Source organism: Trachinotus anak, unplaced genomic scaffold (assembly GCF_046630095.1).
Source record: "Trachinotus anak isolate AG129_WGS33_773 ecotype Australia unplaced genomic scaffold, CSIRO_AGI_Tana_v1 ptg000002l, whole genome shotgun sequence".
Classification (NCBI taxonomy): Eukaryota; Metazoa; Chordata; class Actinopteri; order Carangiformes; family Carangidae; genus Trachinotus; species Trachinotus anak.
In genome coordinates, this window is record NW_027273853.1 from 4,011,963 (window position 1) to 4,037,637 (window position 25,675).

Consider the following 25,675-nt stretch of genomic DNA (forward strand, 5'->3'; position numbering starts at 1 on the left):
TTTTTTCAAACTTGGCACTTTTTTCATTTGGACTCAAGGATGAGCTGATTAGATTTTGGTTGCCTAAGGTCAAGATCAGTGTGACCTCACAAAACACTTGTTAGCCATTACTCAAGACTTCACACAGCAATTATGCCAAAATTACACATAAATGGTTAATATTATACATGATTCTGGAGAAACAGGGATGAAATCTGAAACTAGTTTATGTAATTTTGTGATCTTGTCTCATATTTGGGTCAAAATCACTATTGTAACACATTCGTTATTTGTTACTTCATCAAATAAAATAAAAAAATGGAGTGACTGCAGTAGAAACAGTGGTTTTGCTGTTGCACTGTGAAGGAAACATTAGATGTGTGTAACAGACTTAGGAGCCTCATAGACATGTTGATTTGTTTGATGAGTTTGCGTAGTAAATGTAATTTACAGCCTTTTTGATTGTGACTCAGCAGTTAGAGGAGCTGGCTGTAATGAACTGGCTGTAATTAAATAACAAGTTCATTTATTCATGCTGCCCATTATTACATGCTTGTGGCAAATAATTGATAGAAGCGGATTTTAGATGCCAGTAATGAACAATTATAAATAGTAAAACAAAGTAATACATGAGAAATGATGAAAAGCAAAACAAAGAGTGAGACACAGAACAACATGTTAAAGGGACAAGTCTACCAAACCAGCCTGACCATCAATAAATAAATAAATTACAAGCGTGATCATTGGTTTAATCTTAGAATCAGGTGCTACATTAACAGACTCTGCTCAAACTTTGAAAGTCCAGGTTCTTGTCTAATTGTGACATTTTCCTGGCGGGCAGGTCACGCTTCTGTCCTGCCTGGTGGACACTGAGCTCTCCTTCCTGGACTACATCAGAGGCGGGTAAGTTCACACTAAACAGCAGCATGTGATTCTGCAGACATTAGGCACCTCACCACGTTCCTCTCATCATGAAATCCAGCTGCAGTTATGATGCAGTGTAGATTCTGCAGAGAGGATTACTGCACCGTGTTTATCTCTCAGCCCCAATATTAAGACAGACTGCTGCCGATAACCCGCTGCTTAATTGCTCGCTGCTGCATGCTTTGAAACATGCTGTGGTATAATCTAGCATGATTGATGATTCCACGTTATTCCTTATGTGATTTGTTTTCTCTTGTAGGACTCAGATTAATTTCACAGTGGCAATTGATTTCACGGCATCAAATGGTAAGTGTGTTAAAGCTTCGCTCTTATCAGTGAAATCCTAAAGTGCTTTTGAATGCATCAAATGTTGGGGGGTAATGCTCAGATCTTTATCTGACGTGAACTCTTAAGTGATTCCTTATCAGTCGATTTTAATTTACTTATTCTAATGACACTTCACCATCTTTTGCTCTGCTAGAGACAAACTGTGGGAGAAAGTTGTGGACAGTTATTTGAACATAATCTGTTGCTTTAAACATCTGAGCTCAGTTTGATGTTGTTCATTTTCCACTTTGTGCCTCAGTGTTAACAGAAAACCATTACGCCAACGTTTTTTTTCAAATTACATTTACAATTCAGACTGATGTTGCCATGTAGGGAAAGTTTATGAAGCTCCACAGATCAACTCCTGTAAATTCATCAGTGATCACGATTTAACAACAAACAAACACAACTGTGGGCTGAGGACACATGAGTGATATTCTCATTTTAGTGAGCGATGATGTAGTAAGTTAATATATGTAATGCAATTTAGGAGACATCACAGGAGAGACGAGTGGTTTTCTGCACCGTCATTCAATCAGTTTCTCACAGTCCCGTCTTTGAAAATGGCTGAAATTATAAAATTACATTATTTCTGTTTCAGTGAAGTTTTCTTTGAGTTCCAGTTGCTCATATTCTGTTTAAACTATTGACAGAAGTTGTGTCAAAATATGGCAACTGTCTCATTTTATCATATTTCGCAAAGCAGTCCACACACATTATTTTCGTATTAGAGGATAAGGCTGGTGATATTCTTTGTTTCTCATAATTAAAAAACACATTTAAGCAAGTAATACATCTTATTCCTCTTTGCTTTAGAGAGCCACATCATTGCACTGGGTGACATGCTCCTTCATCACCAAAATACACATTGATGTTTATTTTCAATCCCAGCATCCTCCGGGGCTGAAAAATGAAGCCAACTAACTACAGTTCCTCAAATGGCCACTAGAGTCTGACTCCACAGTGAGTCAATCCCCACAGACTCCCATGTTAAAATGCACGGTTTTAAGCAGACGTAAAGTTTTTCACAACCGCAAAAAAAAAAGAAAGAAAGAAAAACGTTCTTTAGTTAATTTCTCCTTCGTCTTAACTCTAGAAGGGCTGAATTTTTATATAACTCACCCACTTAAATTTTATTAAGGCTTAAAGTTATGCATAATTAACAGTGTGCGCTTTGAGTGACAGGTGGGTGAGCTGCTTGACATAAACCAGCATGAACCAAAGTCTTGACTCCACACATGCCCCAATTCTTCTGCCATATTTGGAGAAGGTTAGGGGGAGTCAGCCACTGCCAAGATGGTGACGGAAGAGCAGCCCACTCTGAGCTTCAAAACAACTTTGGTCACAGAGATGTCACAGATGTCCATCGGTATATACAGGCTATGGTTCCCACTGCCATAAACATTAGCACACCTAATGTGTCTTAATCCATGGCTGAAAATAGTCCCCAACTAATGCAGTCTTTACTCCTGTTTGAAGTCAAGAGTGGACTGAGGGCTGAGTGCCACAGACAGGGTGTGGAAGTCGGAAGATGAATTAAAACAGTGATTCTGTCTTGTCATGATATTTGATGACAATAACAAAAATATAAAACACCAGCCTTATCTCTAAATGTCACCACCTTGGATACAGTTTTTTTTACTTCCATGTATTATTATTTTATCTGTTCTCATTTCTCTGTTTGTGCCAAAAACAAAGACAAGACAAATGAAGCTGAAGACTTTTGTTTTTAGCATTTTTATCAACCCTTGTTTATTTTAAATTGTGAAGAGCAGTTTCTTTTTTCCAGTTGAGAAGGTTTTATTCAGGCATTATTTCAGAGTAATCACATGTTTACTGATTTCATTCATTACCACTGGAGAGGTAGATCTTAGAGGGTCAGCAGGTCACTGTAGCAGGACCATCCTGTTAGTGTGGTAGTTCAATTGCAACAGTGGTGTCATACTTTAAAACACTGATTCCTCACACTACCCGCTGAAGTTTAAGACAACCACTGAGATTATTTCTGCCTCCAGTGCAGCTGTGCCTTGGGGAAATGTTTGTGTAAGTAAAGCTCTAGTCTGCGTTTTAACCCTCTTCCACCCACTCCCCTTCTTTTTATTTTAATATGACTCAGAGCCCAGGGGGAGCAGGCATAATTACAGTTTGATGCTGATGTGTGTTTTATTGTGTTGGTCCATTTGGGTCCCAGGCAACCCGTCCCAGCCCACCTCGCTCCATTACATGAGTCCTTACCAGCTGAACGACTACGCCATGGCGCTGCGCGCTGTCGGAGAAATCATCCAGGACTACGACAGTGACAAGATGTTTCCTGCACTGGGCTTTGGTGCCAAGCTCCCCCCAGATGGACGGGTCTCACATGAGTTTGCTCTGGTGAGGAAAAAGCTTTATCCCATCATTTGCATCATCTAAACATCCAAGCTCTCAGTCTGTCATCCACTTATCCTTTCATCTTTTTATTTTAAGGTGATACAGTATGAACAACGTCCACCTCTCTGCGTAACCTCTCACAAAACATGCACGCATCCAGCTGTTTATTATTTACACATGATTACCATAACCAAACAAAGCCAAGGGGAAGAACACTCTCTCTACTCTTCATTATGTTTCACAATAAGAGCCACCAGGTCAGTTTTTGCAGGAAGTTGTGGGATTGATTTACAGCACAGAGCAGGACAGCTCCACTGTTCTTCTAGTGCTAATGATGCTAAAAACAAAGCAGCAAATCATGGGAGTGATAAAATACAAATTGAACAAAATGACAATGCTAACTTGCTAATGTTTAACAGGTTTATTATTTACCATCTTAGCTGTGTGTTAACCTGCTAACATTAGCACTGAACACAGAGTGAAGGTGAGGCTGATGATGGGAATGCCATTAGTTTCACAGGTATTTGGTCAAAAACCAAAGTACTGGACAAATTAAAACTTTAAAGGATGAAAAGACACAAGAAGCATCAACTCATAATAATATATTGTCTGGGAACCATGAATGTCCGATTCAAATGTTGTGCCAATTCATCAAGTAGATGTGACATTATTTGATAATGGATCATTAAAAACTCTGACTCTCTGTTTGCACTAAAGGAAACGTCTGTGAGACATGAATGTCTGTGCCAAATTTCATGGTAATCCATCCAATAGTAAAGAAGTATAGAAGTAAAATCAGAGACAAAATCTTTGGATGTAAATATTCTCTTCGTGACATGAAGCTGTTGGGTTCATTTGAAATGTGGTGCTAATTCTGAACAACGTTAAGATGTAGACTGGCAGTGTAAAAACAAATTCAAATTTGGCTTGTCCTCAAACTTCTGTTGAGTATGGCAGCGGGAATAAATCTTTTAATGGCTTTCATGCCAGCTGGAGGTGCATGTCTGTCACTGGGAGAGCACAGACATCCTGCATGTTTCTCAAACCAAGCTGTAAACATAAAGTTTTACTAAAAGTATGTAAAAACTCTCTCAAAGTAAACTGAAAAATATACAGCCTGAGACCAGGCACTTTCACACAGATAGCAGCAATTACAGGCAACAGTCTATTGGTGGGTGGTGAACGCTGCCGTCCAAAGACATGAATAAATTCAGCCAACAAGTCTGCGCACACTGTGCTGATGAAAGCCAAATGAGCTGTTTAGTTTCTGGCTGTAAACAAGCCATTTTGGCCATGCAAACACGACACATTCATTTCATGTATTTATTTATTTATTTATTTGTTGGTTGACACCACAAGTCTAAATCCTGCTGGTGTTACAAAGATGGTAACAATTATTTCAGACGAGTCTCTTCTTTATCAATATTAACCAAGGGATCACAGTTGTTTGATAACTCTGACAAATGGAAATCTTGCGATCGTGCAGTGCTTAAAGAGATATTTCGGGTAATTTGATGCGGGCTTGTATGAGATACTTGTACATAGTCAGTGTATTATCTGCAGTGGGTCCACGTCAGCATGCTCCCAGTGTGGAGAAGCAGGCAAAACTAGTGGTAGTGGCTGAGCGGGGTGCTGCTGTGGACGTGGGACAACAAAGAAAAGATGTTTTAGCCACTTTTAAAAAATGCCCACCTAAAAAAAACACTAAGGTAATGCACTGACTGTGGATAAGTACCTCATACAATCCCACATAAAATAACCTGAACTATCACTTAACTAACGGACAAGTAATCTGGATTATCTGTTCCTTCATTCAGCACTATCAGTATTCAGCCCTGCAGCTCTTTCAACCTTCCATCTCTCATCCTCCCCCAATCCATCTATCCATCCATCCATCCATACCACTCTGCTAATGTCAAGCACTCCTCTAGACATCCTGACCATTCCTCAGCCGCCCGTAATCCTCTCGTAATGCTCCACTGTCACTTCCAGATGTTGCTCCAGAGGCATTTACATCCATTACAGCTGCTCAGTGTTGGGTAACAGCCTCCCCGGAGGCACCAAACCTTGAGATGAGGCACATATGCATTAATGTAACCATTAAGGATTTAACTTAGTCAGCTCCTAAATAGCAAGGCTACAGCTGTGTGGCTGCAGTGGGAGAGGGCCACCACTGAATCCCACATAATTATGCAAGCTCCATTTACAGAGCAAAGGAGTCTCATGTGTGTTGTTCGTACTCATGGACAACCAAGCAGAGTCAGTCAAGATGGTTTTTTACTGAGATAATTAGAAATACAAAGCATATGGGCAGCTTAAATAATGTACTATGTGCTTCTGTGTGAGTTTCTTTTGGGTGTTGTTAACCCAGTCAAGCAGACATAAATTTTGATATTGTTCGGAGGATGTGGAGGCAGCATGGCTACAAAAACACCTTTGGTTCTTTTAACAAGACACTTACTTTACAAGCTGAGCTGAGCTGAGCTGAGCTGAGCTGAGCTGAGCTTCTCGTAGATGTCCTCCTAAGACAAATTATTGCCCCTTTTTGTTCGCTTGTAACCTTTTGTACAAACAAATTGCATCTCACCGCAATGGATTTTACCAAAATGCTTCACCTGCTATCCATTCCTCATGCACAGTTAACATTTTTAATGGCTTGCCTCAGGATATTCTTTACTGAAAATGCTGCAACAGGCGAATTAAACTGTCGACATTTCCCTAAAATATGTGTAATATTTTCAGTGTAAGATTGGATTGTACGTCCTTAAGGGCTTGCAGCCCTCTAGAGCCTTGCACACTAGGTAATACTTTTTGATAATATTGGAGTATCATTGATGTTTTGGCCCTGGGGAGGCCATTTTTGATGTCTCAGAGTATGCATGTAATCCTGTTATCCTGCAATTTGCAGCCAAAACTTGCCTGTTTTTAAAATAAATTGCAATTCCATCCCAGCCTTTTTTCCCATAAAAGGATATAAAATCTACAAATATGTTTTCTCCCTCAGGATGATGCTGTTTTTATTATTCCTCGTAGCGGCACCATCTCTGAATATCAAAACAAACCATGTTTAATTCCATTCTAACTTTGATACGTAATCGTAAGAATGTGTGTAGGTCTCAGATGTGCCACAGTAATGTAATGTAAGCAAGTAATTCTAATTGTTCTTGAATATATTTAGCACATTTTTCTAAATATTAGCTGGCTGACATCAAATCAATGAAGGTGGTACTGTATGTAAATGAACTATTACCCGCTTGAAGCGAGAAAGTAGCTGAAGGTACAGCAGTGCAGAGCAGCAGCATCGTCTTTGTAAACATTTGCTTTTTTCAGAGTTCATCAAACTCATACAAAATAGAATCAGACTGCTGTCTTTCAGATGAGCTCACTCTGTGTCTTCAGAGTAATGCTACAAAGTGAGGTTAATAAAGACTAAAGGCTTCTTTGACTCTGTGTGAAATTACGTGGCAACAAAACACTAGAATTGTTTCACAGCAGCTGTTAACATATGATGCAGATCGTGTCCCCTGATTCAGCACTGACATGGGGAACAGCAGACCCCGACGTACTGGAGATTTTACTGTTCAAATAAACCTGACACATCCCCCATTCAATATTTATATGCTTTCATACAGTTGCAAAATGATGACCATCATGAATTCAGATCAGATTATGGGATATTAAAAACTTCCAAGGACCTTCATGAATAAGATGTATTTTAATGATAAAGCTGTTATTCTTTCCGATTCAGCAGCCTTCTTTTCCTGTTTCTGTGCAGAATGGTAATCCACAGAACCCCTACTGCAACGGTATCGAGGGGGTGATGGAGGCCTATTACCAGAGTCTCAAATCCGTGCGTCTCTACGGACCCACCCACTTCTCCCCTGTTATTAACCACGTGGCCAGGTAGGTCCACTGTAATCACAGCCAGGGATGTGGAACATGTAGGCAGATGCACATGCAACTGTCTTCAACTATAATGCCACCACCAAATTTACAGTTCTGCAGGAGAAACTCCCCCTAAGAGCAAAAAGCTCTTGTGAAATTCCAGCCATGTGTGTGTGGGGGCCGCAGTGCAGTAATCTGTGAGATCAGGGAGGAAACTTAAATAAATGTGCTAATATCTCTAAATATCATCATAAGAAGAAGCAACACTTACTGATGGAAGATGACCAGTCTGCATGTTGACTGATAGAGATGAGTTCGAAGGCACTAAGGAAATCAAAAAAACATCAAAAAGAACATCCCCAGGCACAGTCGAAGAAAGATTGCTGTAAATGTCACACCTCCCACCATTCCTCAAATACAGTCAATGAATCCTGATAGACAAAAGTAGAATTAGTATCAAAAAGAGCTAAACCTGATTAACGTGAGACATTTTGCCCTCGAGTGCAGTTAATTTTTTTTTGGAGCATCCCATTATAAATGCAGGAAGCTGCTCTCCCACCATTTTAAATATTTAAAACAAATAATATACACTTCCAGTAGCTACTACCAGAAACTGTCAGCAGCACTTACCCAATTTACATGAGTAACCACTGATAAAAGTTTATGTGCTGTTTTGTAGCCAGTGTTTTCTGACTTCCTCTATTGCCAGATCTTGTCTCATGATCCTAAAGACTGACTGTAACAAGCACTTTTCCCACCTTTCATCGTCGGCTTTCAAATCCCATCTCTCCCTGCGAGTGCCGTCCGCCCACTCAGCCTGAGAATAGCTGCATTGTACGACGCTCACTTCTGTCTGTGCAGCTTCTGACTAAAACCAAAGAAGACGCAGCTAAAAAAAAAAAAAAATAAAAAAGTGACACCAAGTCACATCAAATTTCTAATTGTCTAACAGTTTGAGCGTAAGAGTGTTGTTTACTGTGTACTCCCCAAATATTGTCCTGTGACATCACTTCTAATCACTACTACTTCTCTCCTTCCTGCTGTAATAACTGTACAATGCATCAGGGTGTCCTTCATGAGATTTATTGTGCTGTTGTTTGCTCTGTATGATGTTAAATTGTTTGTGCCTCCACGTCATCTTTGTATTGCTGTATTGCATAATGTCAGTAGAAAATAAAGGTTTAAAAAACGTCTTTTAATAGATACTGGATGAGAATAGACAGTTTTAAAATACCTCTTCAATGAAAACAACACTGTAATTATTCAGACAGAAGACGCTTGTTTTCATATCACGATTTACTTTGTGCTTTAAATACCAAAAACCCTTCAAAATAACGCAGCCAAGAATGAGAAAAATGCTCATTTTACATTTACATTTTACATAACTAATGAATAATTTTGGACAAAGCAATGATGCACACACTGTAACCAGCCCACTTGTCCTCAGTAAAATGAGAATTATATTGGTCTGTGGGGGGTAATAGCCTAATATGTGATATTATGTAAAAGGGAAATTGCTGAAGTGATGAATGGGATTTGAGCCAGAGGTACATTAAAGTCCACTACTCCAGCGAGTTAATATCATATTTCCATAAAGTTGGTGGACTTGAGTGAGACAGATGAGCAACAAAGGGTCAAAATCGCTGCAGCAGAGGTCGAGAGATTCATATTCTAACTCAGGCTGAAAAGTCTCCCCATGACAAGCAAACTGGTCACAGCACTGATAGATTTCAGCAGAAAATAAAAAATCAAGTTCTGCCTTTTAAATACTGACAGAATATTCATATAAAATGCTTGTGCATGTTGGAGAAGCTTAGGCTGTGTCTGTGTCTCCCTCCTGCTCATCTGTCCTCTGACCTCCCGTCTCTCGCTGTGGCAGGTATGCGTCAGCAGTGACAGACGGATCGCAGTACTTCATCCTGCTCATCATCTCTGACGGCGTGATCACAGACATGGCTCAGACCAAGGAGTCAATAGTCAATGTACAGTACCGCACATCACATCTCTGTCTCTGTATACTTTGTTTTTAGAGCTCTGTTTAAGAAAGGAGACTTTATGTTCAGAAATATCTTAACCAGTCAACATACAGAGGAATTTACAGCATCAGCAGCAGCAGCAGTCCATGTATTGCACACTTGTATTCATTCAGTTAATTGACTGTAATACATGTGAGGACCCCTGGAGGCCCAGCAACGATTAAGCCTCTAATGGAGATCCTAATAAACTCACAAACAAACAATATGAAAGGGAGTCCATCTGCTCTCGTCCCCGTTTTTCTCATCTTCACTAATGAGGGGAGTAAGGGGAGAGAGGGAACAGCCTGGTCACCCCCTCCACCTCCACATGCCCCCCCCCCCCAATCCCGCTATGTTCAGCTCTAATAACTCTGCTTCTGTAATTAGAGTGATCAGAGTTCATGTGTGAAACGATTTTGGGTGAGCTCATATATACGGAGCCTCAATCGCCTACACTCTCTGCTCGGCATCGCCTCACCACCCATCCACCCTCCCCTTGCTTCCTTGCGCCCCCATGTGATGTAATGTTATTGTAAAGTAAGATTTGAGAGTAATTATTTACTAGCCCGCAGAGGATCCGTGCCCCTCATATTCCAGGCAATTTGGGCGTCCAACTAATAACCACAGGAAGTTATGAAACACTGAAAAACCTTCATTCATCATTCATCACTCGAACTGTATTTTGCTGTCCCACTCGGGTTAGATTTAATAAACAATATTGCAATGCAGAGTGGCAGTTCAGCTGCAGCTCAGGGCAGGGGAGGATGTAAATGGGAGTCATTTTTAAACTGTCAAGCTTTGGGAGATTTAGACAAAGTTGTAGATGCATGAAATTAGAACCTCCAGAACGGGCTGGACGAGAGGCTGCAGAGGGCAGACGGATGTGGACAAGCCCGTCTGTCTGAGCAATGGCGTTGAATTTTACCATTGAGCTTCCTGTCTACAGACTGTGAACTTACAGTTAGTAATTTGCAGGGGTATTTCACCGACAGCCTGCAGTGTTTAAGATAGCAAATGGTGAAAAGAATGAACGTTGCCTCTTCTCCGCCTTTGATGCATCTGTCGTGTCTCTTTCCACCCTTTACAGGCCGCATCTCTGCCCATGTCCATTATAATAGTTGGGGTTGGACCAGCAGAATTCGATGGTAAGCTGGGTGATGAGCTTGTGCATGTGTGTGTGTGTGTGTGTGTGTGTGTGTGTGTGTGTGTGTGTGTGTGTTTATATGCATGCAGTAATCCTTTGCCTTCATTCTACTTCCTATCTCGCCTCCCACATGGTTCAGCCCTTCCTTGTGCAGATCTCCTTTTCTTCTCTCCTCCATTCTCCCTCCCCTTAATTTTTCCTCCCCATCTCCCCTGAATCCAAGGTGAAGTCGATTTTTTTCTTTTTTTTTTTTTCTGGATGACAGCCATACTCCTCACCTCTCCCCTGTGCTATTGGAAAACATTCATGTTTACCATTCACAGAACAGTCCTGTGTAAAAACAAGCTCACTCATGATGAGCAATTTGCCTGCAAAGTCAAAAGGATTAAACAATTATCACGGCTGTGAAGGCAGTGTGCATGGTTGCATGATGTCCCTATGGTGCACATCACTGGCTCTGCTCACATATTCTTGCATGTTTCCCCTGTTTTCCCCTGTGTGCAACTTAGAGCCCGATGGCTTCACATTCAGCAACGCAAATCCTGTGTACTCATGCCGCGTTTGGCATTGTCAACACTCCAAGGCAATGTAACCCAGCAGCATGCTAATGGCTTCAGTAGATTCGAGCGCACAAACCGCGTTTCGTGTTTGCTCGCCGTAGCTTTGACACGGCAGTCCGAGTCTCCTGACGGGGCATGACTGATGTGCTTCCCTCCTCAGAAATGATCGAGCTGGATGGAGACGAGGAGAGGATTTCATCCCAAGGACGCTACGCAGAGAGGGACATTGTTCAGGTACAGAATATTCCCAAAGACATGGCTGACTGGCTGTGAGCCGTTTGCTCAGCAGAATGTCTCCAGAGAAATGTAGGATTTATGATTAATGGGAAAAGGTCATGGTGCTTGACCCTCAGCTGTGCTCTTGTTCTCACTCTGACATTTTTCTGTCTCCCTCCTGCTGCATCGCTTCTCTAAACTATATTCACCTTTTTCTCTGTCCTTTTTATTCTGTTCTTCTCTTTCACTTTTTCTTACCTGATATTTTAATTCTCCTTCTCTCTATTCCTCTTTTTCTCTCCTTGTTCCCTCTTCTTTACTTGTTTTCTCTCCTCTCTTTTCCCTGTTTCATCTCCTTTAACCATGTGTCCTCTCCTCTTCTCTCCTCTCCTTTTTTCCTCTTGCCTTTTTGTTTTCTCCCACCTCTTCTCCTTGTTTCATTACCTCTCCCTGTTTCCTTTTCTCATCCCTCCTTGTTTCCTTTCCTTTCCTTGTTCCATCTTCTTCCACCATGTCTCCTCTTCTGTCCTATCCTATCCTCTCCACTCCTTGTTTCACCCTCTCTTCTCTCCTTGTGTCCTCTCCTCAGTTTGTCCCTTTCAGAGACTACATCGACCGGAGAGGAAACCACATCCTCAGCATGGCCCGTCTGGCGAAAGAAGTGCTTGCTGAAATCCCAGACCAGTTCCTGTCCTACATGAGAACCAGAGGCATCAAACCCGGGCCCTTGCCACCTCCTTACACCCCCTGCCCACCACCAGCTATCCACCCCCTTCTCACCAGACGGGTAAGCCGAATTTAAAGGCTGAGGCCTCGCTCCGACGCTGGCCAGCCGACTCTACTGGCCTCTACTCTCTTCTTCTCTGCCTCTTCTTCTTCCTGCTCTTCACTGGAAGCTTTTGAGCACACGGCGAACATCGCCTGCTCTCTCATGTTGCACTTTTGGCCGTGAGCAGTGACGTGGATAACCCCGAGTGGGATGCTCCCACTTTTTAGAGGAAGGAACTTTTCCCTTACTGGACAAAGGTGGGGGTCTTGAAGGGTCGTGATGGGGGCAGGGTCTGAGATCAACCTGACTGCACCAGAAGGTGTGATCAGGACAGAAACTGACCACTCGCAGCTGTTGGACTGAAAGGGTCCAAACTGGAGGCCCTTTTTCCAAACACTGTTCATCTGTCTGCTGTTTCTATTTCCACTTTCTCTGTCATTCACAAAATCATGTCTTTCTCTGATATATACATGTTTACAAAACTGAGGACTGAAGTGGAGAAATTTTGTCAGGAGGGAATTTATACCGACTAATGTGAAAACCTTTCAGATTCCTATTTTTCAGCTGCAGAAACTGGAGGTTGTGGATTTGTACAAAAACATTTAGGCCTTGGTGCCACATTCTTCATTACAGAGTGTGTTTTTTTTTTTAAATAAATGGAGCATGTGCTAGTTTAAGAGAAGCATGCACTGTTGTCCTGCACTCAGGGCTTTGACCCTCCCACACAATTCCCCCCACCACCTCACCGCCGCCACCACTGCCATGTTCCATTAAGACCAAACCCATCACCCGCCTGAAATCTTCCCACGCTCCAACCTTCTGCTCCGTCCACCTGCCTTGACTCAAAAGGAAGCTGTGCTTCCTGTGAGTCTGGTCAAATCAAATGCAGCAGGGACTTGAACCAGCCTTACTCTTTTGTCAGATAACATTAACAGGTACAGTGTCCTCCGTGGGTTCTGGAAATGTGGATCTCCAAGCCCAGAAGTCAAAAACACACATCTCACTACCGAACCTGACTGTGTGTTACATTTTAAAGTCTCTTTTCATGGAATAACATTGTGCTTTAGAAGCATTTTTCCTTTTAGTTTATGTCTCTCTACCTCTCACTTTGTTTAGGATTGCCAAAAACTGCTGATTAAATAACAAAGTGTTGGTGTGTCAGTGAATTTTGATAAGTCTGTGGAGTTCACAGTTTTACCTTTCCCACTAACGTTTCACGACATATTTGCCAAACTGCAGGCTGAGAATTATAGCACTTTGGTTGCTATTAGATCAGGGGACTTGCACCTTTGTGGTGGCAACACACTGTTAATGCTTGCACAGAAATTAGTTAACCCACACAGCAAAATGCACAGATGTTTTTCTTTGAACGGCCACCCGTATGGATCAAATCAATGACTGTGAGCACAGTTTTTAGTTCCATGTTGTCAAACAGCAGTGTAACTAAAAGTTGAAGCCTGTAAAAATCAGTAAGGTTTTGTAGCATGTAACTAATCATCTCCTTAAAGGAAAACTCTACGGGAAACCTGTGTTGTCGGTATCAAACACACGGCACCTGAAGGTTTGAAAGGCTCTGAATTCTTTGCAGCTTGGTACTTTGAGGTTCACAGCAGCTGTTCTTCACTTAGACTCACGACAATTACAATGGACTCTCAGTATTAGTTCAAATAGGTCTCTAAGTGTTGTGCTCATTGACAGCTCTGTAGTGGGTGATGAAGCAGTTAATAATTGTGGACAGATAGAGGTCTGGTTCGTTCATTCATGAACAAGGTTTATTAAACCAAGTGCTTGGAGAGAGAACGTGAGGGTCTGTGTCTCAGCTGTTTCTGCCAAGTTGAAATGTGAAGACAGCAGCAAGATCACTGAAGGAGCAAAAGACAGTTCACTTACTGTACAAGTGAAAATTAAAACTCACAGTGGGATTGAAAACAGGGATGTCCCCAAAAAAAAATCAACAAAAAAATGACCACAGAATTGACATAGTGGTTGGTTACATTCGAGACAGCTGCACAGACTGTTTTTAATTTGGCTTATGGCACAATTCTGCTTTGACAGAAGTTAAAAGTCCTTAATACCTACACTCTCAAACAACTTCTCACTACAAGCAAGAAATTTAACTTTTAACTTTTTTAAATAGTAAAACTTATTATATTTGAATTATAATCTTTGGAAGTGTTCCGAATCCAAGCCGAGCACAGCTGCTGCCCTCTGCAAAGAAGAAGTTTTCCGAGCTTTTGTTCAGAGTCTTTGATCATCAAAGCTGCAGTTTTCAGTGGAGTTTTCCTTTAAAAATTAGGAAACGCTCGAATCAGAAACAGGTAATTGCACTGTCACTTTCAGCCACGTTTCAGGGTGAAACTCAAATGCAGCCCTGCTGTTTTGCCCAGCAATGAAAACTTTAGTGTGACTTTAAGCAAAGCACAATTCATCTCCTATGGCTACAGCCACCGTATCCAGAGGCCCCATTTCACCTCATGTTAATGTGTGAAGAACAATCTTTGTACATCTTACTGTGTATCTGTGTGACAAACTGTAGCTCTTATCAGTACTTTTTCGGGCCCTATTCAGTCAAGGGATCAATGTAAAAGACGGTTTACAGCATTTTTCTAAACTCACGCCTCAGAGTCATCAAATACTCGCTTCATTCAAATGTCTACTTATAAACTGCTTGTTAAACATTTTCTTAGACATTTATATGCTGTACAAATTTTTGCCTTTTTTGTGTATTGGTCATTTTACTGTATGTGTAATGCTGCTTCTTTACTGCTGATATAAGTATTACATTTTATACTGAGGCCTGTAATCATATTTAAATCATGACTAACAGGCCTTATTCATGTTTATACATAAGTTATTCATATTTAAATCATGAACGACAGGCCTGTATTTTTGTATGAGCGAATTGTGGTCAGATAATAATGTATGTTTTCATGTGTGCAAGACGTTTAAAAGTAGACCTGGCGTTCAAGTGGACGCCGTAGCAACATTTGTCTGCCAAATTCGACATATTGTTAAATGTAGCATGTCTTTGTCGGCTGAGACTCATCCCTGAAAAGCTGGTTATTCATTTTGACTGAATAGGGTCCCTCAGCATGGGGAGAGGTGGTCTGATAGATTTTGTACTCTTCTGTATTGTTGTTTCATCGCGGGGACCCCGTACGGCAGCGGGGATGTCGAATTGCACAATGTAGCACTGGTCTGAAGTCTGGTATCAGACTGGAGCAACACCAGACTGAACCAAATCAGACCAGATCAGGCAGGAACCGTCTTTTTTATGTCTGTGTAAATATATATTCTGTATAAACTGTAACATGTTTTCTGCAGAGCTGACTTGCAGCAAACTGCCAGGACTCTGTGACTGTCCTCCTGAAACACAAGGCAGGGCCTTTCATTTATTTATCACGACAAGATGTCAACTTCATCTCACACCCACACTCTCATATATACTGTACATCCAGTACATGTATTTGTATATGAAACATGCATGACACTTACATAACAAGGCGAGGGTTGAGTGAAGATTAAGGGGTTTCTTGCTTGTTTTCTCAGAGAAACAGTGGTTTCAGAGATAAAGTGACTTGGTATTTACAGTAAATTCATATCAGTAAAATCAGGGTTTCTCAACCTTTTCTCACATTTAAAGTCTCAGACGTTGAGCTGTTATGGGAAGTTTGGAGGCACTTGGAACTTAGATTATATACATGTATGAACAAGGAAAAAATCCCTGCCAAGGCCTCTAAATGTGTAAAGTTGATCATGGAGAATATTTAGAAAATTTTAATTTGTATTTGGATCTAGATTTTCACCAAAATACACAGTGATAGACAATCATGATATACAGAGACCAGATTACAGACTCGATCTGTTGTTTTTTTGTAACCCCATAAACTAATGTAGTTTGTGAAGGACGATAATAATAAAAATAATAATAATATGTATGTATATGTACTCCTTTGTCATGGAAGTAATTTTTAAAGGAGCTATTTGTAAGTTTTGCTGTTGCTACATAGCTAGCATTAGCATTAACAGCTGTTTACTGACCAGTCAAGAAGAAACATCCAGAGTTCAGTATTAAACTTTGTTCCTTTACTCACAAACAGCTGTCTCCAGAGGTGGAAAGCAACACCAATGTTAACTCTTGTCTCTATAACTCTTGTCTTCTCTTCCACTGAAGTTAGCAGCTAACCAGCTAGCCTCACTGTAGCCCTGAAGACATAGCGCTGCTCAAAGTCTGTATAAGAACCTCTTGTGTTGTAAATGCAACAATGGCCAAAGGTCTTGTGAAGGGACAATCACCACCACCCGCTTCTGACAGCAGAGAAAACTTAAAAATGGCCCCTTTAATGCTGTAAGTTGTAAGATAGTTAGCTGGCCTTGCTACACCTTTTACACCATTTACACCATTTACACCTTTCTTACAATGTTTTACTTTTTCTTGCTTTGGAAAGACAAGAAAAAAGACACCACCCTCTAAAATCCAAAAATATCCAGTATTGCTGTTTCTGTTGCTGTATGCACACAGATTACATGAGAGCTACTGTAAACAATTAGAAATACTTCAGCATGCAACCCTGTCTTAACATCAGGAAACACTAGGAGGGGTTGAGCAACTCTTTCCAGCTGACTGCAAAGCTATATCGTACTACTACATGACTATATATTATACATATAATGATGTGTCCAGTGTAGGTCTGAAAGCATCCTGTCTTTGGTGTGCATGGAAATGCCCTCAGGAAGAGGAAGCTCTTTGTATAGGAACCCAGTGGAGGTGGAAGTCTTCACATTCGCCAATGGGTTTGTCACATGTGTGAAATCACTGTTCCTCTGAGGCTGTGTCAGTGTAGGAGTAACAGTCAGAAGCATTTATTGTGTAGGAGACTACAAGGCGAAAAGAAAAACAAAAAAAACAAAAAACGCTGTGCTGCCGGTGGACAAACAAGCTTTAATGAAGTAGGCTTACACCTCGCTGCCTCCCACCGCTCATCGTCGCATCCATGTCACTCTGCCAAGGCGGTACCATGTCAGCATGCCAGGCCATATGAACGCCCATGTAATCTTCACACGTATAACATGGAAGTTGTTTACTGTACCATATAATATTAACAAAGTGGTTTTATTGAATGCTCGTGATGAATCTCCTGTTTTATCCCAATGTTTTTTATAGCATGCATTGAGTGTGCATGTGTAGGTCTTTTCTAACTGAGATGCACCAGTGGGTTTTAAAAAAGCAATTGTAATATTATATCTTTGCGACTTAATTCAGAGTATTTTAGAGAACTTTTTTGCCTTAAAAATCTCACTGATCAATCTTGGAATTGTGCAATGCCTTCAGATGAAGACTGATTCTTGTTTTTTGTTTTTTTTTGGTACGTCCATGTACAGCCACTCCTCTGTCAGACTCATCTCAGCATTGTTCTCTCAGACCCAGTGGTTGAAGTGATGTGAATAAGAGGGAGGATGATCCGAACAGAAAAACAAGCTGGGCTGACAGAATCATTCAGCTGGGGATAATGTTGTCCAGCCTCTTACAGCCATGTTTACAGTCATTTTTTTATCATATTCATCAACCCAGTTGTTATTTTTTCATCAGCCCTCATTTTGAATCTCAAACGAGTGATTCATGGCTTTTGCATGATACTTGTAATTACACTAAAAGACCAATCAAAAATGAACGTTGTCCATTGATACATGATATTTACTTCAGATCAGTTCTCGGGGTTCGTGATATCACGAGACAGCACAGGTTTTACTGTTCTAATTGGAAATATGGAAGCCACAGAAGATTGATTTCAAATGACTATTTCTGTAAGAATTGAAGTCTTTAAATAAATATTCATATCAAACGGTTCTTGTTCTTTATTCTATCCTCAAAAAAGAAAGTGAGGGATCCTCCAAGGTCGGTGGGGATCCAATGGGTACCATACATGACCAAGTGTTATTAAAGTTTTCTATAAAAATATCCATAGTGTTGATTAATACATCATTAATACATTAATCAGAGGGCTGCTGCAAAACAGAAACATTTGTCTCTTGTTGGAGAAGCTCTCCATGTTGACAGGCTCCCATCCAGGTTGACGCTGCCAGTAAAACATCTTAAAACAGCCAGCACACTGGAATAGATGTGCTTCACACCATTACACCTTTAAAGTGTGCACCTCAAGATCTGCGCTGTTATAACGGGGTGACATCTGTCCCGTTCCAAAGACTGGCTGAGAAACACAGCTCCCTTTTACCTCAGTTTTTCTCTGTCCTCCGCAGCCTCGGTGTTCTGTACTCGCAAAGCAGTCAATTGTTTCGAAAATAATGTCGTCATTATTCTGCATTTTTCTCACTGCAAACAAATGCCATATAGAAAACAAAGCCAAGAATGTATTAGTCTGTCTCTCATTACTTTTCCCGACACTGCCACAGACACTGTCAGAAAAAGTAATGAGAGACAGGCTGCTAGCTCATTATTTCCTACTGTTCCTACTAAGAGACAGGTCACAAACATAAAGTTTTCTCTTTAAAAAACAGCTCAGTAAGATGTTTCTCAAACAGGAGTGAATCATTCACTGGGGACTGTTTTCAGCAGAGGATTAATAAACATTTGGTGCTGTGGTGGGTATTTCAATGTATGTGGGAGTCAAAATAAATAACAGAGTGTGTGTTCATGGTAATCACGCAACGTGTCACCCAGTGCAACAGATGATGTGTTTTTAATTGTTTTTGTTCAACAGTGAAGCTTTATGGCACAGAGGAATAATAATTCCTCAGACTTTGAATACGAGGATTGATTCTTCATTGGGGTTTGTTAACCATAAGCACAACACGACCAGCTTGAGACCAGCCTGGTCTTCATCACCTTCTACAATGAAGAAATGTCACATGACCAGGTGGCCTTTAGTCACTGATACAAATACAATGATCTCGACTGATGGAAAAGACACTGCAGGATAAATAATGGAAGCAAGCCACAAACTGAGTATGTGGTTCATCCCCGAGTGATTCAACATAAGGGAAATTATAGCAGTTATCACCATCAACATGGGGCTCTGCTGTAACATAAATCTTCATCATTTACCAAGGTGAATGGTGTGTCATGATCCGCCCTTTCTATGATATATGGAATTTTGGTTTATTTTATTTTGAAATCAATTACCTTGTGTGTCCACTGCTGTTTTAACTTCCTGTCTTTGTCTTGTTTTTCCCTCCACTGTGATTGCCCCACCCTAATGTGTTTCACCTGTGTTCATTACCCTTGCCTTCCTTGTGTATTAGTCTGTGTCTTTGTCTCAGTCCTTGTCAGTTCATCAGTTCTGTTCCCTGTTTCCCTCGCCTCTCCAGCGTTGTCGAGCGTGTGAATCTTTGTTTTTTGGGTTTTTTGTAAGATATTAAAAACAGATGGTCTTGGCCTTTATTTGTTAGGACAGTGGAGACTGACAGGAAAGGGGCAGAGACAGGGAATGACATGCAGGGAAGAGTCGGGCCAGTCGGGCGACTCGCCTGCTAAGAGCGTATGTGCTCGTGTGGTAAGTGCCTTACCCACTCGGCTGTTGGGTCACCCCTGAATGTTTGTTTTTCCCAGGTATATGGTGGCCCTGAGAGCTCAGCACACTGCAACTTAAGAAAACATGCAAAACACAAACAAATTCAGAAAACATCTTCATGAATTTGACAACACGTGTTCGGCAAATACTCACAACACAACCTGAGTGTTTCCAGGGGACACTACGAAGTGATGGACCTGGCTGGGACGCACTGGTTGTTCAATGGGTTGTGACTTTTGAAGTTAAAAGCATTGAACAACAAGTGCACACAGCAAGTGTGTCCTAAGGTTCACCACTTTTTTTTAGAGAGAGAGTGAGAGAGATGATTACATGCAGCAAAGAGTCATGGGTTGAACGTGAACCCCGGACACTTTTTTGTGTCCACTGGAAACACTTCTGTTGTGTTGTGAATATTTGCAGCGTATGTGTCATCAAATTGATGAATTTGTTTGTGTGTTGTCTTTCATAAGTGCGTTGAGCTCTCAGGGCCACTGTGCCAGTTGGATTTGAAGCACGTGCATTGCACCTACCTGCCTGTGGTGTGGCCTGCATCAGGGTCCAGTCACCCTAACACGTAACATGTGCACACATCCAACCCCAGTCAGGTGCAGGTGCAGGACAAAAAACAGAAACAAAGGAAAATGAGAGCTTTTCTGCAGACTAAACTTTCTCAGTTTTAATTTTGACCTGCAACGTCTTTGTCAGGTAAACATGTTGTGATGGGATGTGTGCCTGATGAAGACCTCGCAGGTCAAAATGCTGCACTTATAAAAACTTGGGAGCTTGAGAATTTCAGTGTGCGACATCTTTCTCCATTTACCCCAGTTTACCACTGTTTTTTACTTTGCTGTTTTAAGGGAACTTTGTGCTAATGAACTTGGAAACATATGGACAAGAATTGCCCCAGTGCAATATGAACATTTGCATTTTTGTAAAAAGAAAAACTGCGTGTTCTGCTTTGTTCTGCACAGGATTATTATGGGATACCAGAATGTTAATGTTAGGTTCTAACTACTTGTAACTTTTATAATCTTCCCTAAAATGTTCTATTTACAAGGTGAAAAAACATTTTTCAAAGACGTACAGGATACAAAGTCAACACTGTTGACAGTCGATTCAATCTGTGGTTTGTCTTAGACCTTGTAACTGAACGAAAGGCAGATACTTCACCGGCACACACTTCAGTTTAGTCTCAGTTTGATTATTTGTGTTTTTTACGGTTTCATTCAGAAACACTACGTATTAAATTGTCAGCCATCTTGAACTGTAGCGCAGGCTGTAGCGTTTGGCCACTGCTCTCCCAAAGGTCAGGGCAGATGGGGGTCAACAGATTTGAGCTCTCTCCCTGCTGTGCACACTAGACGTCAGTGCAAGAATGTTGCAACACGCCAAATATACAATAACCAAGAAGCGTGCACAAAAGCTGTTTTGTAACCTGGATATGGCCCCCAGGTCTTCTGAAGAACAAACTGTCCTTCGAAGGAGCCTGAATCTTTGCATTTTCATTCATTTAAATCTTTAGTACAATCCCAGTTGTGCTTTTTACTAGTTAGTGCATTTAGGCTGCTTTAAGTAAAAGGCAGACAAAACAGCTCTGATGTGGTGAAACATCATTTCATTACCTCTGACTGCAGGAGACAGCGAGAAACTGAGATGTAATTGTGCTTCAGTTTAAAGTATATGTTAACTGATGGTGAAAACTTTGTGTCTCTGTGTTTTAAGAACTAATAAAAACAAGCCTGTACTGAGACTCCTGTGAATGTTCCAGTCTGACTGCAGGGTTTTGAAAGGGGTTTGGGTTTGTGAAGTTTTCACGTGTCAACAGCAGCAGTCAGACGTTGGTGGAATTACTGTCAAATACTGAGGGGTTTCTCTCCCTCACACTGAGCCATCTGGAGTTTACGGTTGAAGGATCCCACAAAGCCTTTTTACTTTTTACATTATATGACACTGACATTCTTTGTATGATCACATTTTGTGGAAGCTTTGCTTTATTATTTAGTGCCGTGTGGAGAGACAAAAAAGCAAGTACATGGCTTTTCGAGCACAAAAATAACAGAACATCATGGTACCATCTGCTTCATGGTGCAGCAAATCTGACCAGATTCATAATCCACATAAAAAAACAAGGTTTGTGCACAAAAGCATCACATGAATCTCCTGTTTTTGTGTGTGGTGTACTTTATTTTTTCAGTGGTTTGCTGAGCTGACCACCGAGTACGAGACGCAGAGCCATTGTCGTGTGTGTGTGTGTGTGTGTGTGTGTGTGTGTGTGTGTGTGTGTGTGTGTGTGTAGTAGCCACTTGTCTTTAGTGTGTGTGTAGTAGCCACTTGTCTTTATAAATACACAGTCCAGTGTTTCTCCATTAAATGTGAGGTTTGTCTGCTCTATTATCTGGCACAGTTGCTACATGCTTTAACTCAAATGTCCCATGACAGATCTGCTGGAAATGTCCGATGGTTCGAGACCCCTGGCCTTGATGGATATGAATTGTTTGCCTCCTGCTCTTCAGAACAGCAGCAAAACAATCGGTTGATGCTGTCGGGAAGTGATCTGACATGCTAAGAGCGTGGGCTGCTGTGTAACAAGTGACAGTGTGCTAATTACAGCCAGTAGACTTTTATCTCTTCCTCATTCCAGTCCTGTCCAAGATTTTAATGAGCGCTCGTTGCTATCTGCACCGCATGTTTATCTGCATATGACTTTTAACTTCATGTTGAGTTATGTTATTATGGTCACCTCCCACTTCAAAGCTATAATAAGAACCATTAATTGGCACTGTAAGCCCCACATGCACACAACCAAAGTATGGTAGGTCAATGTTATATAGCGAGATCACAACCAAAGGAATCAATGTGCTGCAGAAAGTGGATATCTGTAGTATTTGGCAGGGAAGGATGCTAGAAATTTATTGTGACTAATAATATTAATAACCTTAATTTGTTTTGTACCTTTTTATAAAAATATATATACAACAATTAAAAACCAAAGTGAAAACAACAGCAATAGAAATGATACAAAGCCAGTAGTGAATGAAACTGACAACTGTGCAATAAAACTCTAATATTAAAAAAAACATTTACATAAAAGCAAATAGTTGAAAAGTCCAATGACAGCAAAAGAAACAATTTAGATTAATTGGTCATTTAAGTCATGTCTAAATGTCTACATTTTAAAATGCTGGTTTTATGTGATAAGTGTTTGTCCACCATCTAAACGCCCATACAGGCTGTTGGCCCCTCTGAACTTGTGCCTACAGCAGCAGGAGTCACTGTGGAAAAATAATTAACCCTTTTATTTTGTGACAGTGCTCTGGTTTGCTTAGCTTTAGGCACAAAACCAACTTGGTTAAGTTTAGGGAAAGATGATGGTTTGGGTTAAGATAAGTTCTTCAAGGTTATAAGACGTTCGTCATCATGATTGCATTAATAAACACATGGTTAAGGTTACAGAATGATCATGTTTAAAAGAAATGTTCGGTGTCCCCCATGTCAGTGTTTTGTCGACTCATTAACCTCGAGGTATTAGAGGTATTACAGGGCGTTGTCACTTGAATTTAAAGATGTAGTTTTGGGACATTTTCTGAAAGGACAGATGCTCTCTCAGGACAGCTCGCTGTCACTGACAATAAAAAGTAACTGTGGGTTGTAATAAGCTGCTGACACCCACAGGGTCGTAATTTATGAGAGGACAGTCTCGAAAAGGCCTGAACAACATAGAAATGGCTGAATCTCTTCTCAGGTGGAAATAACAAGCTTACCGGCTTCATGTGGAGGGACTCAACTGACTTTCAGCTCCCTCGGCTTAACTTTACAGTGACTTTAAGCTAGTTGCTAACATGTTCACCATAACAACACTGTACATTAGTGTTACACTTATTAGTCTCTACACTTATAAATGTAACTTTTCCAAATTAAAACATCTTAAAATGACTAGACCTATGTTATGTATTTTTTGAGTTGTGTACTTACATTAACCAACAATTCTCGAATCTAAAGAAATAAATAATTTAATATTGGTAATGGTTTGTTTCATTTGGTCGTCTGTCAGTGATGTCATATCTCTTATGCTCATGCACTGGTGTTGTCGTTGTCTGCCAGAAGCTCAAAACTAACTTGTATCCAGTTTAAAGCCACATTTTTATTATCTATCATAAACGAACAAATATTTGCAAATAACTTTCTGATGTTGAGTGTAAAAATTAGTCAGCAATTAATCAAGAAAATAATCAACAGGACAATCAATATGAAAATTATTATCAGATGCAGCACTTTAGGACCCTTCAGGGCTGCAACTAAGATACTTATTTTGCTCAACTAGTTTCATTATACAACTTGTGAAGCCAAATAAATGCAGAAAATATCTTTCAGAAAAGTAGTTCATCATAAAACAGATCAATTTATTTCTTTTTACAGTGCTCCATCAGGTCCCGCTTCATTTTATCTGACAAAAAAACGTAAACTTTTTAATATTCACCTCGGGGAATCACAAGTCCTGGCTTTTCTCACTACAGGGACCACCTGCACTGAGCGCTGAGACTCGAAAGCAATAAGGCAGACTTGAACAAGCTCAGCATGAATCTAATATCACTTGAGTCAATATGAGGAGCTACCTGCGTCTCTGAGCTGCCATTTCTACCAGTTTTATTTCCCTTGCTCCCCTTTATAAGCTCATCAATTGCCAGGTGCCTCGATGCTGAAGTAGGTGGCGATGAGTAATGGGATAAGGAATAGTGTGTAAAATTTTGATGACGCACACCTTGGAAACCCTGCTGCACACAAACTCATACCAACCCTGCAGAAGGCAGCGTCTGTCCGCTCGACTCAGAGAGTACAGGGATAGAAACATCCTGGCGAGTACAAAGCATAGTCCTGAGGAGTATGAAACATCGCTCCAGCTATTCTTAGAAGCGGACGGGGGGGTGTTGCTATATATAACCAGATCGTTTTGTGCCTGCCATTCTATTTTTACCCAAGCTGAGGCCTTCCTGGGCTGTTGTGGTCTTTTTTAGACTATTACATAATAGACAAATCTTAAGATGCAACGATGCAGACACAGAATGAAGTATTCCATCATCCAATCAAGACTGAGAAATCTGTGTCATGATGAAAAGGATGAGAGACAGATTTAAGAGGGTTTGATGCAGGGTGGGTTGTAGGGATTTCTGTGAAGCAGTGTGACTGTTTTAGCAAAGACAAGTCTAATGTGTGCAGGAATCTTGACAGGGTTAAACAGCCCAAAGGACAGTTTGTCAGCTCGTTGTTAGCTTAGATGGTTGACACGTAGCGAAAGGTAATGAGTTGGTCTTCGGGGAGACATGTCACCTTGAGTATGCAGGAGGCGCAACAAAAAGGAGGGAAAAACGCTGATTTTCAGCATTAGAATATTTGCCTTGGGACAGCTCACGTTCACTGCTCGTCCTCATAGAGTGAGAAACAAGCCAGCAGAGCCTGTCCACTCTCTGCATCTGTGGTGTCGCACAGATGTACGACTCCATCAAGACTCAATTGGCAAAAGTGGAGAATGTAAATGTGACAGCACCATGGAGGATTTTCTCCAGACGTGGCTCTGTTTTCAGAGCTTATATAATCTTTATACAGATCAGTGTAAACGCCTGAATGAATATTTTTAACAAAGTCAATGTGAATGGGAAACACTGCCAACAAAAGCAGCATGATGACAAGTGTAATTTTGAGTTTTTATTCTCTCTTTTATACCCTTGACAGAGCTGATGTATACAAATATTGGGATTATGCACTATGAATGCTTTTGAGCACTTCATTTGAGTAATGTTTTCCTTAAAGGTTCTGTAAACTAGATTTTAAACAATAAAATAGCAGTAAACAACTCTTTTAAACATACAGTGGAGAACAAAGTCACACCTCCTCTGCGTGTGTTGTAGTTTTTCTGTCTTCAGTTTTGGGAACCGGGCTGGAAATATGGGATGTTTGTGCAT

The 25,675-nt window shown here is 40.8% G+C and overlaps 1 protein-coding gene across 2 annotated transcripts in view; it reads left to right on the forward strand.

Moving 5' to 3' along the window:
• The window catches only part of LOC139628837 (copine-8-like), a 69,483-nt gene extending 51,449 nt beyond the window's left edge, over positions 1-18,034 (forward strand). For both annotated transcript variants that reach the window (XM_071490941.1, XM_071490931.1), the window contains 9 exons: positions 821-882; positions 1,163-1,209; positions 3,422-3,603; positions 7,376-7,503; positions 9,365-9,467; positions 10,588-10,645; positions 11,365-11,438; positions 12,010-12,207; positions 17,572-18,034. In XM_071490941.1, coding sequence (XP_071347042.1) covers positions 821-882; positions 1,163-1,209; positions 3,422-3,603; positions 7,376-7,503; positions 9,365-9,467; positions 10,588-10,645; positions 11,365-11,438; positions 12,010-12,207; positions 17,572-17,634 — 915 coding nt within the window. In that variant the 3' untranslated portion in view covers positions 17,635-18,034. The remainder of the gene's footprint in view (positions 1-820; positions 883-1,162; positions 1,210-3,421; positions 3,604-7,375; positions 7,504-9,364; positions 9,468-10,587; positions 10,646-11,364; positions 11,439-12,009; positions 12,208-17,571) is intronic.
• The last annotated feature ends 7,641 nt before the right edge of the window (positions 18,035-25,675 follow it).